The 13,329-nt window shown below is 50.9% G+C and overlaps 1 protein-coding gene across 1 annotated transcript in view; it reads right to left on the reverse strand.

Annotated features, from left to right (window-relative positions):
- LOC120907470 (protein serrate) overlaps window positions 1–13,329 on the reverse strand; it is a 102,805-nt gene that overhangs the window by 12,789 nt on the left and 76,687 nt on the right. The window contains exons 10-13 of the mRNA XM_040319074.1: window positions 9,931–10,044; window positions 9,595–9,819; window positions 7,359–7,486; window positions 421–574 (exon numbers count right to left, since the gene is read on the reverse strand). Coding sequence (XP_040175008.1) covers window positions 421–574; window positions 7,359–7,486; window positions 9,595–9,819; window positions 9,931–10,044 — 621 coding nt within the window. The remainder of the gene's footprint in view (window positions 1–420; window positions 575–7,358; window positions 7,487–9,594; window positions 9,820–9,930; window positions 10,045–13,329) is intronic.

Genomic DNA, 13,329 nt, shown 5'->3' on the forward strand with positions numbered 1-13,329 from the left:
AGACACAAAAATCGGACACCTTCATTTCGCGAGCACTGGGAGAAGCAGGCGGAAGAGCAGCCCGGCTGGGATGCTCCCAACGCGACCGTGGCGGCTGTCATCGCGGTGGCGTATATGGCGCAATAAATTGGATGTCACGAATATGCTAATGTTCACGGTGGCTCCACCATGTCCGAATTGGGGTACTCCAAGGTGCGAAAAGAAATGGGGCCGAGCCGATCGAGCGAGCTTTCGATCGTGGTTTAATTTAGACACACGTCGTCGATAGGCACTTCCCCATCCCCCTCTTGGAACGACTGCTCTTGGAACAGTGACGACGCAGCTTTTCACCCACATTTGCGCATCGCATGCTGCTTTATCTTGTAAGAACGGGGAGAAGCAAACCAAAAAAAAAAAAAATGGATACGAATGTACACTTACCGTTTGCACAGGGACCACCCTTTTCGCAGGGTACGCGCGGAAACTCGCAGTGACGGCCGGCGCGACCGGGCGGACAGTGACAGTAGTAGCCGCCCGGCGTGTTCAAACACTGACCCTCGATACACGGTGACGATACGCAATGATCTTTGGCCTCCTGCGAAAAAAAAAGAAAAAGGTGGAAAAAAGGAAAACGCAAAAAAGGTTAACAAATTGTGGATTGAGCGCACGGCGGCAATTAGAATGCATATGATAGTGGGCAATAAAATATTTCTGCCCGCTCTTGGCGAAGGCGGGCGGGTGGCACAAAACGGCACCGCGAACCGATACGATGATCGCCCGATACCGGGGTAGAAGTTTTGTTTATGTTGAACGAGCATAAAATCAAATTTTTATGGTAATGTTAGCTATCGGAAAGTGGTCGAAGCGGTGCGTCCCGGGACAGGTTGGTGGTTCAGCGCCTCCGCCCCCTCTGCCAACTGTGGCCTACAGCCTCGGGATGCGACAGAATGGTATTTAATTGGAGTGGGGCCGACATCGGGACCGTTTGAGCAACACACTCAGCTCGGATTATGATATTATCGCTCGTAGCTGAGCGCCGAATCCAGCAGCAGCAACAGCAGCAGCGATGAAAAGAAGCATTAACAACACGACCCAAAGGAAACGAAAGCTGGTCCCTTTACCCGAGCCGGACACAATTTGGTGGCTGGTGGTGATCGTGCGAAGAATGCGCTTTGCTTAAAAATAGAACAAAATCTTCGGCATGGGGACACACACACACACACACTTTTCGCTCCATTCTAGTATCCAGCTAATCTGATTAGCGATCGATCGGGACGGTCGGGAGGGGAGACGAACGGTATGGTCGTTCGGTGGCCACGGTCAGGTGACGTTTTAATCGGCAACTTTTGACGTTTGTCGGGCCGGTGTCAAATACGAGGTGGATGATGAAGATAAGCAGCCAGAGAGGCCAGAAAAAGGTAATCAAACAGAGCAAAACGCCGTACGGCTGCGCGTAATAAATCGATCCCGATTATATGCCCGCTACAAGGGGCGTGAGAATGGCCGTGTCGTGACACTTGTTACATTTAACACCTTCGGGCCGGGGCACGGTCCTTTCTCTGGCGGCCATTCCTGGATTCGGACGGTTCGAAAATTGTCAATCAATATTTGGAATCTTAAGACGCTTGACCGAATGTATGGGGGAGGGGGAGAAGCAGCAAAAGCTTCTTATGTGAGCTGGCAAGGCAACGGTTCCAACTGACGAAATTGGGGAACACATGCCGGGAGAAAACAAAACGAGCGTGCTATGGAAGGAAAGCGCAAAGTGAAAGATGGTGCACCGCACGGTTGTCGAGTAGGAGTAGACAATATCGCATTAACGCTAAGTTTTGCATTTCTCTGCTTTGTTTTTTTTTGACTGACAGTAAGCTGGCCCCAGTCTCCGGACACACACACACATGGACTGGTTCGGGATTTAATCGATTATCGATATTCGCGCCTGCCCTGCTCAGTCAAACCCGGGGGGATCAAACGAGCGCGCTTCTCACCTGTCTCCAAAATGAGCTCACCGGTTTTTAACACCCCACCGCCAGCCGAAATGGCTGTCCCAGCTTAAGGGTGCCGGCATTTGACCACCCCACCCTCGATGTGCGCCTTTAAAATGATCCCCCTTGCGCTACCCCATTGCACCGCCGACTGTCAACTAAGACAACGAGTACAGGTTTGCTTGTTAAATGAGTCGCTTCGGTGCAGTTTTGGTCGTGGCCGGCGAGCTCCCACGGCACCCAGCAACCGCTTCCGGCCAGTGCTACAGTTTGTTAACGCTGTTGTTGTTGTTGTTGTTGTTGTCGGGTGGCATGCAACTGGGGCCTTTCCCGACACTCGCAGGAGTGATTTAATTTAATGATCCACTCTCGGCAAGGGAGAACCAATTCGTTAGCAATGATTTAATTTGGCCCCGTATTTGGTACGCCGATCCGCCACCCTCCCACTCCCCTCCTCTCCCGGTAGCGGTTGTGATCATTTCAACCCGAGTGGTTGCGAAGAATGCCTGGGCGACGATCTTGAGAAATTCGCCGGTGACGATGAGAGTGTCTGGATGTTTTCGGCATCAACGGATGCTGACCGGAGGGTGGGCGATGCTACACATTTTTCTCACCAAGCGCAAACCTTTCTCTTGCTCGTGTGAAGGTAAAGCGATACTGGTGTGTTGTGGTTTGGCTTTTTTTGCCAGCGCTTGATTTTCGGCAATTGACAGTGTTGAGGGTGCGGTAGGATTTGTTTGCTTGCAGCAGAAGCAAAGCAGCATCTGCTAAACGGGAGTATTTTTTGGTGTGGAACGTTACACCGATTCAAACAGGGATGGTTAATTGCTGTCGCTTGGCAGGAGTTAGGTGCGTGTATCGGCTTACCGGGTGCGAAGATTAACGACCGGTTCGTGCTATCCATGCGCGGGCACCATTCGCCGCTAACACGAAATGTAATGGAAGAAAAATCAATCATCCGCACTGCGAACTATTTATGGGAATGCCGTTCCGCCCTGGTGTGTCGGCGGAGGTGTGAATCGACTACCAAAATTGGAGCTCCTTTTCAGCATTCCAATTATTATTTCTGATGAGATGCATCGTCAAGCTGCACTATGCCGTGTGGGGTAGCTGATGAAAACATGCAAATAAATCCTCCAACTCCAACCCTGAGCACGATCCCCCGCTGTGCCACGATCAATCAAACTCATCTAACCTAACGAGACGGCTGCTGCGCCGACCAACAAACCGTTGGACGTCAGCGTTAGAGAAGACGAACCCAATCTCCCAATCGATTGCGTTCGATCGCGAAAAAAAATACACCCCGGTCCAACCCAACCAGGTTGAAAATATCAATCCCGCCGATAACATGACACATTCATCCAATTACGCAAGCTACATAATGAAATGCTCCAACACTGCGTCCGACAAGCGTCCTTTATGCGCCAAACGGCTGCGAGCGAGCGAGGGAGAGATGTTAATCAATTAGCGTCTAGCATTTGCTGTTTCCGGAAAAGCGCACACCAGCGCCACGAGTTTGCACACCTTGTATTTTTCTTCTCGATCTCTCGATCGATCGGTTGTATTTGTGCGCACCAAAAAAACCGCAACCCTTTCTAAACCGAGCGCGAAAAGCTTTCTTCTGCCCCACCGGTAGGAGCAGTTACACTACTTGCATTTGTTTCGCGAGGTCGTCGTCGCCGATCGAGTGAACGGTGCGAAATAACCTTTCGGGTGAGTTTGATTTGTTGTACATAATTGCCCTGCCAGGGTGTGTGTGTGTGTGCGAGTGCGGGGGGACACACAGCGCTCACAGGCCATAATGGAACCGTATCGATCGACTGCAGCGACACTACAGTGCAGTGCATCGGCGCAAGTGCAAGCGCTACTAGCAAGCAGCAGGTGCATTCACCGGTCCCGTTTGCCCCGCCACTGAGCCCACCTGTCGCGGGCGCTGGTGCATTTTTATATTACATTTAAAATAATTTATTTATTTCATTTCAAGCCAGCAGCTGACCGGCCGGGGCTGGGGCTTTTAAATGCTTCTTGCACCGCACCGGTAGCGCCGCAGCGCGCATTTGTTCGGTCCGCCGTGCCGTGCCCAGGGGTTCGTGTTTGTTCGCATGTTCGCATGCGCCCTTCTACCCGTCAAACCCAGTGCCCGAGCTACGCCACCCCGATCCCCCCCCCTCTGCCAACGGTTTGGGACGGGCACAAAATCCGTGCCATTTCGTAATCGGTATCAGAGGAAGGAGGCTAAGAAGGTAGTGAGGGTGCGCCTCTATACGGCCGCACGATCGACGGGGACGGACGACCGTGGCGCAAGTGTGGCGTTTTGCAGTCTCTAGTGTGTGAGAGATAATAAAAAGGCGAATAACATATTAAATCTTGAACCGTCACTCTAGTCAACATTTCAACGGGATTGCAGCGCACCGGAGGGGCCAGTTGCCGTTTTGCCCGACGAGATGGTTTGTCTTTGCTGTATTTCTCTTTCTGTATGGTGTGTGTGTGGTTGTGCAAACCGGTAGTGTAGGTACGAAGAGCCGCTGCACTCGGTGGCACCATTTGGTGGATTCGCGAAAAACAGCACGACCATTGCGTACGCAATGTAAACGTATGTGTGTGTGCGGGGTGAAAAAAATTGACATCACAACATAACTCTCTACAAGCACTCGCGGCCTGACGCTGCACTGCAAACGGCGGACAAACGGGACCACTCGGGTATCGCCGAGAGGCGGTGGGAAAAAAATACCGAACAGGAGCACGGGAAAACAAGTGCAGACGATATCACTGCAACCGCACCAAACAGGTTCAGCAGAAGAACGTTGCAGGCAATCGTACAAGCTTTCAAACAGCTCGCTTAGCCACCCTCCCCTCGAACTCTGGGGTGGGTTCTCGGCATGGGCTGTTGGGGATGTGCCACCCCAAAAGTTGGTCGACAATGTGAATCGCCTGTTGGGAGCTTAGGATGGCCGAAGGTCTAACCTGTCTCTTTACGTTCCCGCTCTAAGCTAGTGATAGTTTCATTTGCATACTCATTAAGTGTCACTTGTTTGCGGGTCTCAGTGCTGGGCAGTGCCGAGGTCCGACGGCAGAAGGGAAGCTGTAGAGCCAGGGACCCGCAGAAGCCCTCTGGCGGGCGGCGGTAGGATATGGCCATCACAATCGGCATTAAATACATACGCTGGGTGCTACTGCATTTCTAATATCCGTTCTCCTTTTTTGTTCCCGCTTTGGTTTACGACCAGGTACGACACATGTCCCGGGGGCCGAGACGGATTAGACGGATTGATCGCCTTAAGAAGGGAACGGTATCACTTACGATTAAAAACGCCAGTTACACGGGAATAACTGTTTGCTGTTTGCTCGAGGTACGCGTTATGTATGCAAAATATTTCGAAAAAAAGAAGCACCTCAGAGAATAGGGCACGAAGATGGGATTCGCGGATCGGAGCTGCTGGCTCGAGATATTATCCGGCTTGTTGATTCAAGAATGCATGAGCTGATAAATGGTTTTAACGCAAAGACAAATTGCTTCCAATCCGATCCTCGCCAACCAGATAGACGACTGCTGCTGCTGCTTGCTACCAGTTCCCGCTTATGCTAGTCTCTCATCATGACCACCATCATCATCATCATCATCACCATCACCAATGGTGTATTTATACATTTGTTTCCCTCACTTCGTGCTTACACGTTCACGCATTTGTCCCAGCATTAAGCTGGCTTGTATACCTTCCCTTCTTTCGGTTTGATGGGTTTTGTTTTGCTTTAACCATTCCGCGCCTCTGCGGCACCACTCCCCGGCACATCCTTCCCAACTGTTCCGAAACGGCTTCGCTATTATCTTTTTATATCTTTATAAATTAATTTTTATTTTATGACCGTTCATTTACATTGGGGCAGCGGTTTGTGGCCACGGGGAAGCAGATGGCACCGTGCGCCGCGCCCGGGAGGACACGATGCTAAAAAACCGACACGCAAATCATAAATATTTAAAGGGACTTCCATCTCTCCGTGCTGCGGCGAAGGTGGTGACCGTATTTAAACCGGAGGAGGAAAAATAAAATCAGAAAAGCATTTCACTGCAGGCTGACCGGACACAAACACGCGCACGCACACACGCATTCCGGGATTTGAGAATGAATTCCCAGCCCCCGCGGCAAGATGCTGGGTCGAGTGGGTGGTAAGAGGAAGGGCTTTTTTTGGGACGAAAAGGGACACACAAACGGCCAGATTTCACCTTGTTGCCCAAATGATTCTGCCGATCGAACAAACGAAGCTTTCCCCCCGAGATTTACGGACCGCGCGCGGCCCCGAAGCGAAGCAACGAGGAAAGGTAACAAGATATTATTGTGTGTTAAGTTCGTTAAATGGCTTGTGGCGCGGTGGCCCGTCCTGGTCGTGGGGTGCGATGTGTTGGCGTGTTTTGTGTTGCATTATGTTGACACGTTGTATTGTGTGTGTAAATGGTTGCTGGGATGGGAGACGGGGCAATGGGAGGCGGCGGACGCAATTCCTCGTTTGTCAACCGATCGGTGGTCAATCTGTCATCCGCCAAGAGGCTAACACAAAAAAGGCTCCCAGTGTCCTATTTGTTATCGCGCTTTGCTCTGGTAGGTTTTCTGCATCTTGTGTGCCAGATCTGCTCCGTCCCGGCAGAGCTGGTGGGCTGGGACGCAGCCAAAGGGGTTTCACATAATTATCGGAAGTATTATTATGTTAAGTCGTTCCCTGTCTCCTGGCTCGGACTGCTTCACACTGTCACAGTGCGCGCGTTCCGTTGTGGTGGGTGTCATTCGTCATGGGTGACAATACGTGAGGCGAGTTCTCCCTTCGGCTGTGGTCTCGTTTTGGTATTGAAGAAAAATGAAACGAAAATGTTGCAAGCCATGGTTTCCCTCTACCCTCACCCACTATGGGGGGATATTTTGAGCCGCTCGGGACAAAGCTGACAAGACGTTAGCTTTATCTTGTGGGACAAAATTCCTGTCCGGCTTGCGCCGTAGGTATCGAGATGAATGGACAGCGCGACAACCCATCATCTGTGCTGTGCTGCGTGGTCCGCGGCCCGATGATCGAACGTAGGCGATGCGTCCAATTAGCTAGCACGATTCAATGCAAGCGACCCCAAAATGAGGAGTAAAAAGCGCGACTGTCAGCAAGAAGCATAATAAATAATCATATATTACGTGGCCGAAGCCATTAGAACCGTTAGCGCAAAGCGTTGTCCCGTTGACGGTCATTAGAGCATCAAAAGACTTCAATGCGACAGCTGCAACGAACTCCTGCTTTCCATGCTTGCCGCAATGGTTGGCCCGTATTGGCATGTAAATTACGTTAAATTTATCTGGAACTTTAAAAAAGAAAACACACAGCCTTCACACAGGCGTTTTATCTTGCTGACGCACTTACCTCGCACAGCGTGCCCGAAAATCCGAGCGGGCAGATGCACTTGAAGTTACCGATGAAGTCGACACATTCGCCACCGTTACGGCAGGGAAAGTTGGCACACTCGTTGATGTCGGTGCTGCAATCGCGACCTGTGGAGGAAAGCATAAACGGAAGATTAATACCGCAGCTCTGTAATGTTGATTTCATTACTACGCTGATTCATTTGAGTAGATTTAATCCCTGCCTTACTGGTCCGTTAGAATAGGAAAAGAACGTTAGTGGCAACAAGACCAAAAACACGGGGCGCTCCCGTTCCCATTCCCCCTCTCCCTCCTCTAATCAAATAGAGAAAAAGAGATGAAAATTTGTTGAATGTAATGAACATATTTCATCGGCCTAAGTCCTCGGTCGTCTTTTCTTCGCCTGCTCGTTCCCGGCGGCACTGCCGTCGCGGTTGCCCTTCTTTGTTGCTGCTTCTTCACGTCACCACAATATAAAAGCACACCCGTTTTCTTACACAATCCCAGCCCAGCACTTGAGGGGCTTTTTTATCAGGTGCCACAGCGTTGGTTCGTTCGCTCGTTCGTTCGTTCGTTCGTGTACCAGCGGACCGGCGCATTCAAGGTTTAATAGATGATATTTTAAAAAGCTCAAGATTAATCAAAAATATAAAAACCACGCTACCGGAATATGATTATTATCGTGGCGCGAGAAGGCGCGCGAAGAAAACCCGCCCGGTAACCGTCATTTGTAGCGAATTTGAATACACGCGGCCGTACACAAGGGGGCGGTAAGGGGTAATCGGAGTGGTGGCCCCATGAAGGGTACATTTTATTAATATCTTTTCGCGCTCTACAGTTCGTTTCATGTTGGATGTTGTGTGGAGCCTTTTTTTAATGCTGCTGCTGTTGTCGTTGTTGTTGTTGTTGGGACTGGGGTATTCATCCCTTTTTTCACTCCGGTATTCAGCTCACAGACGTTAAGCAGCCGGGTGGTACGAGACCATGGAATGGTTGTTAATTTGTCTTTGCATTTATGAGAAATTGGAAGCATTATTATTTTAAATACATTTAAACGAACAACATTTGTTGCGCCGTGGCTGGGAAGAACGGACGGACCCACTTCGGGATGCATTCGCTGAAGTGGAAAGCAGCAGCAGCAGCAGTAGCCTCATTACCGATTGGAAACGATGGGATTAGGGCTGCACATTGGTGCAGTTTGAATGAAATTATCATTAGTAAGACATTATCGTGACTAGCTTAATAGCCAGCGAACGGTCCACGCGGTGGGAAATTAATATGTATCATTTCCCTTTCCACTGGCACGCACACGTATGCGAGACAAAGCGTGGAAAAATCAAACCAGCAGGAAGATCGCGCTGCATGTGCGAGCAAGCACGATCGTGGAACGATTGATCGTACAGCCCGTTCACATGACAGCCCGCAGTGTTTTCAATTTTGACAGACCGCGGCACCGGCATCGCTACAATTACGATTCTAATTGACAGCAGGAGCAGATCGGGAGCAGGCGAGGAGGCTCATCTTGTTTGTGGAGGCTGCCAGAAAGGCTACCGCATACTGCGATCGTTGTATCGGCGGGATTCCCTGTTCACGCACAGCGGTACTCCAATCAACGGGCAAACACCGCCGATTAGCTGCCGGTTTGATTAATTGAAATTAGACGACAACTGGAACTCGTCGGACCAGCAAAGTGTGTGTGTGTGTGTGTGTGTGGTTCCGAAAAACGAAACGAACCATAAACAACAGATCATGCCCGACACAACAACGCAACGTAGGGGTCGTGAAGCAGCAGGTAGGTTGCACGAATTTCCCGCACAAATTAAGTCAAACAATTTACCCATCCACGCGGTCAAATAGGGGAACCCATCCGGGCAGCCTCGTACCGTACCGGTGATGTTTTGGGGTAAACAGGTCCAAAATGGTACCCGTAAGGGCACACTTGAAGCTGGGACTCCTGTCGGTAGCGTTTGATTGATGAATTATGCCACTTCCAGCTGTGCTACCTATGGCAAGCGCCTTCAGGCTTCGGTTAGTGGCCGTTTGTGTTTGACTGTATGCGTAGTTTCATTTAGCTGGGAGTTTTTGTTTCGGTCCTAGCGTCACGTCCAGCCAGTTGTTTCGTTGGAGCAGGGCAGTCGATCATCATAAATCATGAACGTTTCCGGGAGACAAATTGTTCGAAAGCCTGCTGGCTCTCCTCGGGGCGCGGTCTAGGGGAGCACTCAGCGCATAATTACCTGTATATCCAACGGAGCAAGCGCAATGGTAATCGTTGACCAGATCGATACAGGTGGCGCCATTCTTGCACTTGCCAACGCAGTCGTCCAGATTCTTGGCGCAGGTCGGACCGCCCCAACCCTCCAGGCAGGTGCACTGGAACGAACCGGGCAGATTGCGACACGATTCCGCATTTATACAGGGTCCCAGGCCGGACGCAACGTTCGACTCGCATTCATCGACATCTGCGGATAAGGGACAAGCGATAGATGGTAAGAGACAGAGAGAAAGAATGCGTTAGAAGACGAGCAGCTCAAGTGTGAACTAAGATCGCACACCGGCCTCGAACCACTCACCGTTCTGGCAGGTGTCTCCGGTCCACTGCGGTGGACATTCGCAGCGAAACTTGCCGATCAGATCGATACAAGTGCCACCGTTTCGGCACGGTGCATCGGCACATTCGTCGATATCTGGAAGTGAAAAAAAAAGACAAACATAAAAAGGGTGAGATAAGAAAAGCCGAAGAAAGGAGCTAAATTGCAGCCGTATCGATCGAAGAGAATGCAGGCGCTAATGAATGGTGGTGCAAATGAGGGGCAAGGGTATGTGCCATCAGACCGTGTTGGCCTCCGTGCTTGGCTATGATCGATCGTTATACGATAAAATGGGACAATCAAACAGGGAAACTGGCCGAGACCTGTGACCGTTATCGTGCCGTTATCGTGGACGAATCTCCTGCAGTGCAAACGTGCCAGGAAGTGTCTTTCGTTCGCCTTTCACACAGACCTCCATGTCAAACGCGGCCGTATTATGACGTTTTGGGGTTGATGGGTTTGAGCGAGTAGCTGGCGAGTTGATTGGAGCTCCCTTGGAAGGGTCTGGCACACTACCGTGATGGGGCTGACCGCAATTTCGGCCCGGGATAACGCATGACGTGGTAATTAGCTCGGCCAAGAATGACCGGCGAGCGCACGATCTAGATCCGTTCGGGCTCGTGGCACACTCTGCCGTCAGGATTGCAGAGACCCGGGAGGGATGCCTTTCAATTTGGCACAGGGCGGATGCTGGAAGAGAAGGACGCTGCTGGGGCAAGCTGGTGATGTTCGGGCCCGGTATCAAAACGGTACGCGTGATTGGCGCTCCTCCACCACAGCTCTAACGAAAGCAAATGGCGGCCGGATGTCAGATGTCAAGTGGCGTTGCTTTGTTTTGGGTTTGATTGGGAATGAATTCTCCCGTGTCCATTGCCCCCCCCCCCCAACTACGCCTTACCGGTCTGCATTCGCCTGCGTTTTGTCGGCTCTCTCCCCCACAAACCGTTTTTGATGGATGATTAATTGGGCGCTCGTACATCTTGACGGCACCCGACGGTCCTCGGTCGGTCCGCGGCCTGGTGTTTTATTTTTATTTTACCTTTTTTCCCCCGGGATGCGGTGGCTGCTGTCAGGTTTGGGCGAAAAGAGCGAGTCGGAAATCAAAGCAGTAGTAAACAGTCAAATACTGCCGCCCTCGGTTGCTGGTACCACGGTTGCACGTTTCCCTTTACGCGGGGCTGTGTGAAAGATTGGTTCCTTGTTGCTTGCGTCGCTTGGCTTGGGCTGCGTCTGTTGCCACAACCACAGAACCGTTCTGTCGGTGTAGAGGGTGATTGCGCTACAACTAGTCGCGCGGGATGTGCGCGGGATGTGCAAACAGGCATGCAAAGGTAGAAATCCCATTTCAATCCCATGCAAAAGGAGAGGAACGCCACCACAAAACTACCGTGCAACCGCACCCGGTCGCGTGAAAGGGGTTGCGCGTGGGGTCGTGGTTGCCTTTCTGCTTTTAAATGTGCTGTATTGTGCTCCCTTCCTCCCGGGGACCCCAACACGACGGTGGCGGCCCAATTGGTCTTTGCGGTTGTTGGTAACGAGATTGATTCAATCAGCATAAATACACATACACACAGAAGTTCTTGGGGGTACTTCGGCGCACTCGAACGTGTGGTTGTAACATGCATTCACATCGATTCGTTTGTGCACGGGATGTGCATGGGGAAATTACAATTTATTTTCTAGAAAATATGCTGCCTCCTTGCTGTCACCCGGCTCGCAAGGCTATAGGGAAGGGTTGGAGCGCCACCGCGGTAATGTCGTGGTATCTTGCTGTCGCGGTAATGGGTGATGGGGGTCGAAAAGCGTCGTTGGTGGTGGTGGTGGTGGTGAATCAGCGCCAGAGCAGCGCCATATCTCGCCCGATCGCTCGAGGGACAGCCCGCGGGGCACACAGAAGCGACAAACTTGCAGCAGTCATTTATTCAAATTAAAAAATATTTACAATTCAATGGGAAATAAATACACACGTTCTTGACTCTTGGGCTCTTGGGCTCTGCAATCTTCTTCGTTCGGCGTAGGGCGAGGACAAGCGAATATGCAATCGCGGGAACGTGTGGTGTCGTCAAGGACTTGTCTTCGATTGCTTTAATTTGGTGCCGGGAATCAAATGGAGCTCGAAGCCTGTGAGTATGTGTCGTGGCTAAGCCTCTGCGGATGTTCGTTAGCTACCGGTGTTTTGTGCACTCGCCTCAAGTGCGGTCCTGGGATGGAATTCAATAGTAGCGATCGTTACCAACAGGCCGAGGGAAAATAAAATGACTCGCTCACACGTTCCTACTCGATAATCCATCCGGACGATCCGGCTGCCCCAATCCCGTCAGACGGGTACGGTGTTGTTATGCTATTTGTACAACGATTAGGAGCGTCGACCGTGGACCGTTTGGGCCGTTTCCGCAAGATTTATGCTCTTCGTGTCCGGACTCCGGCTGATGCGTGGTTCGTCCCGGAGAAGAAGCAAGATAAATTCGCGCAATAATTAGGTGGCGCGGAAGTCCGTCGGATGTCAACCGCGGTGAGAAAACAAGCAGCCACAGGCCACACCTTGTCAGCGTTTGCCGCCAAAGAGCCGCAATTATCGTCATAATTGATCGTCGAACGGCGACGGCGAATGATCGCTACCGCTAAACGATCGATCTTGTTAGCATGTGCACGTTTTGTGACGAAAAATGGCAATGCGACGGCAGAGCAGTGTGGTTGGATTTCTTTTTGGAGAATAATTTTAATATTTTTATTTGGAGCACCCGCAGCGTGAAAATCATTCAAATTATGCACGCGACTACGCACAAAAAAAGCACAACACAACCTCGCTTTGCAGTCGCTTTCCCAACCGAACCGGCGCTCATCACATAAAAATTCGTCATTTCGTTCTATCGGTGATCGGTTTTTAATAATGTCCAATTTTTCGAAGTTTGCTTTTCGGTCTATCCTTCCTGTGCGCTCGCCGGGCCCGGGCCTGGTCGATGTGTCGGTGTTGCGATCGATGAGTGAGCAATAAATAATAAATTTAATGCTCTAGAGATGAAGTCTTCACAGCTTCGGATTGGCGTTTATTCGGTGCGAGAATTATGTAAATAAGCGCAGTTGGGCGCAGTGCGCGCTCGATTGGAAGCGTGTGCGGTTTGATTGAGCCACACAACCGGGCCACAAAAGGTACAAAATATCCCTTCTCCCCATCCCGGTGAAAAGGAAGTAAGGCTTATGGCAGGTTTTGGGCAACCGCAACGAATGCTGATTCTGATGCTTTCCGGTGCCTGTTCTACCCCTTTTTTACCGCTTGTGTGTGTGGCACACTCGTTCTCTAATGAAGTGAAGATCAACGGCACTTTTCATGCTCGCGTTAGCTGCCGTTGTGTGGAAATCTGGCTCCCAAAATAATAAAAA

This window comes from Anopheles arabiensis, chromosome 2 (assembly GCF_016920715.1).
Source record: "Anopheles arabiensis isolate DONGOLA chromosome 2, AaraD3, whole genome shotgun sequence".
NCBI lineage: Eukaryota > Metazoa > Arthropoda > Insecta > Diptera > Culicidae > Anopheles > Anopheles arabiensis.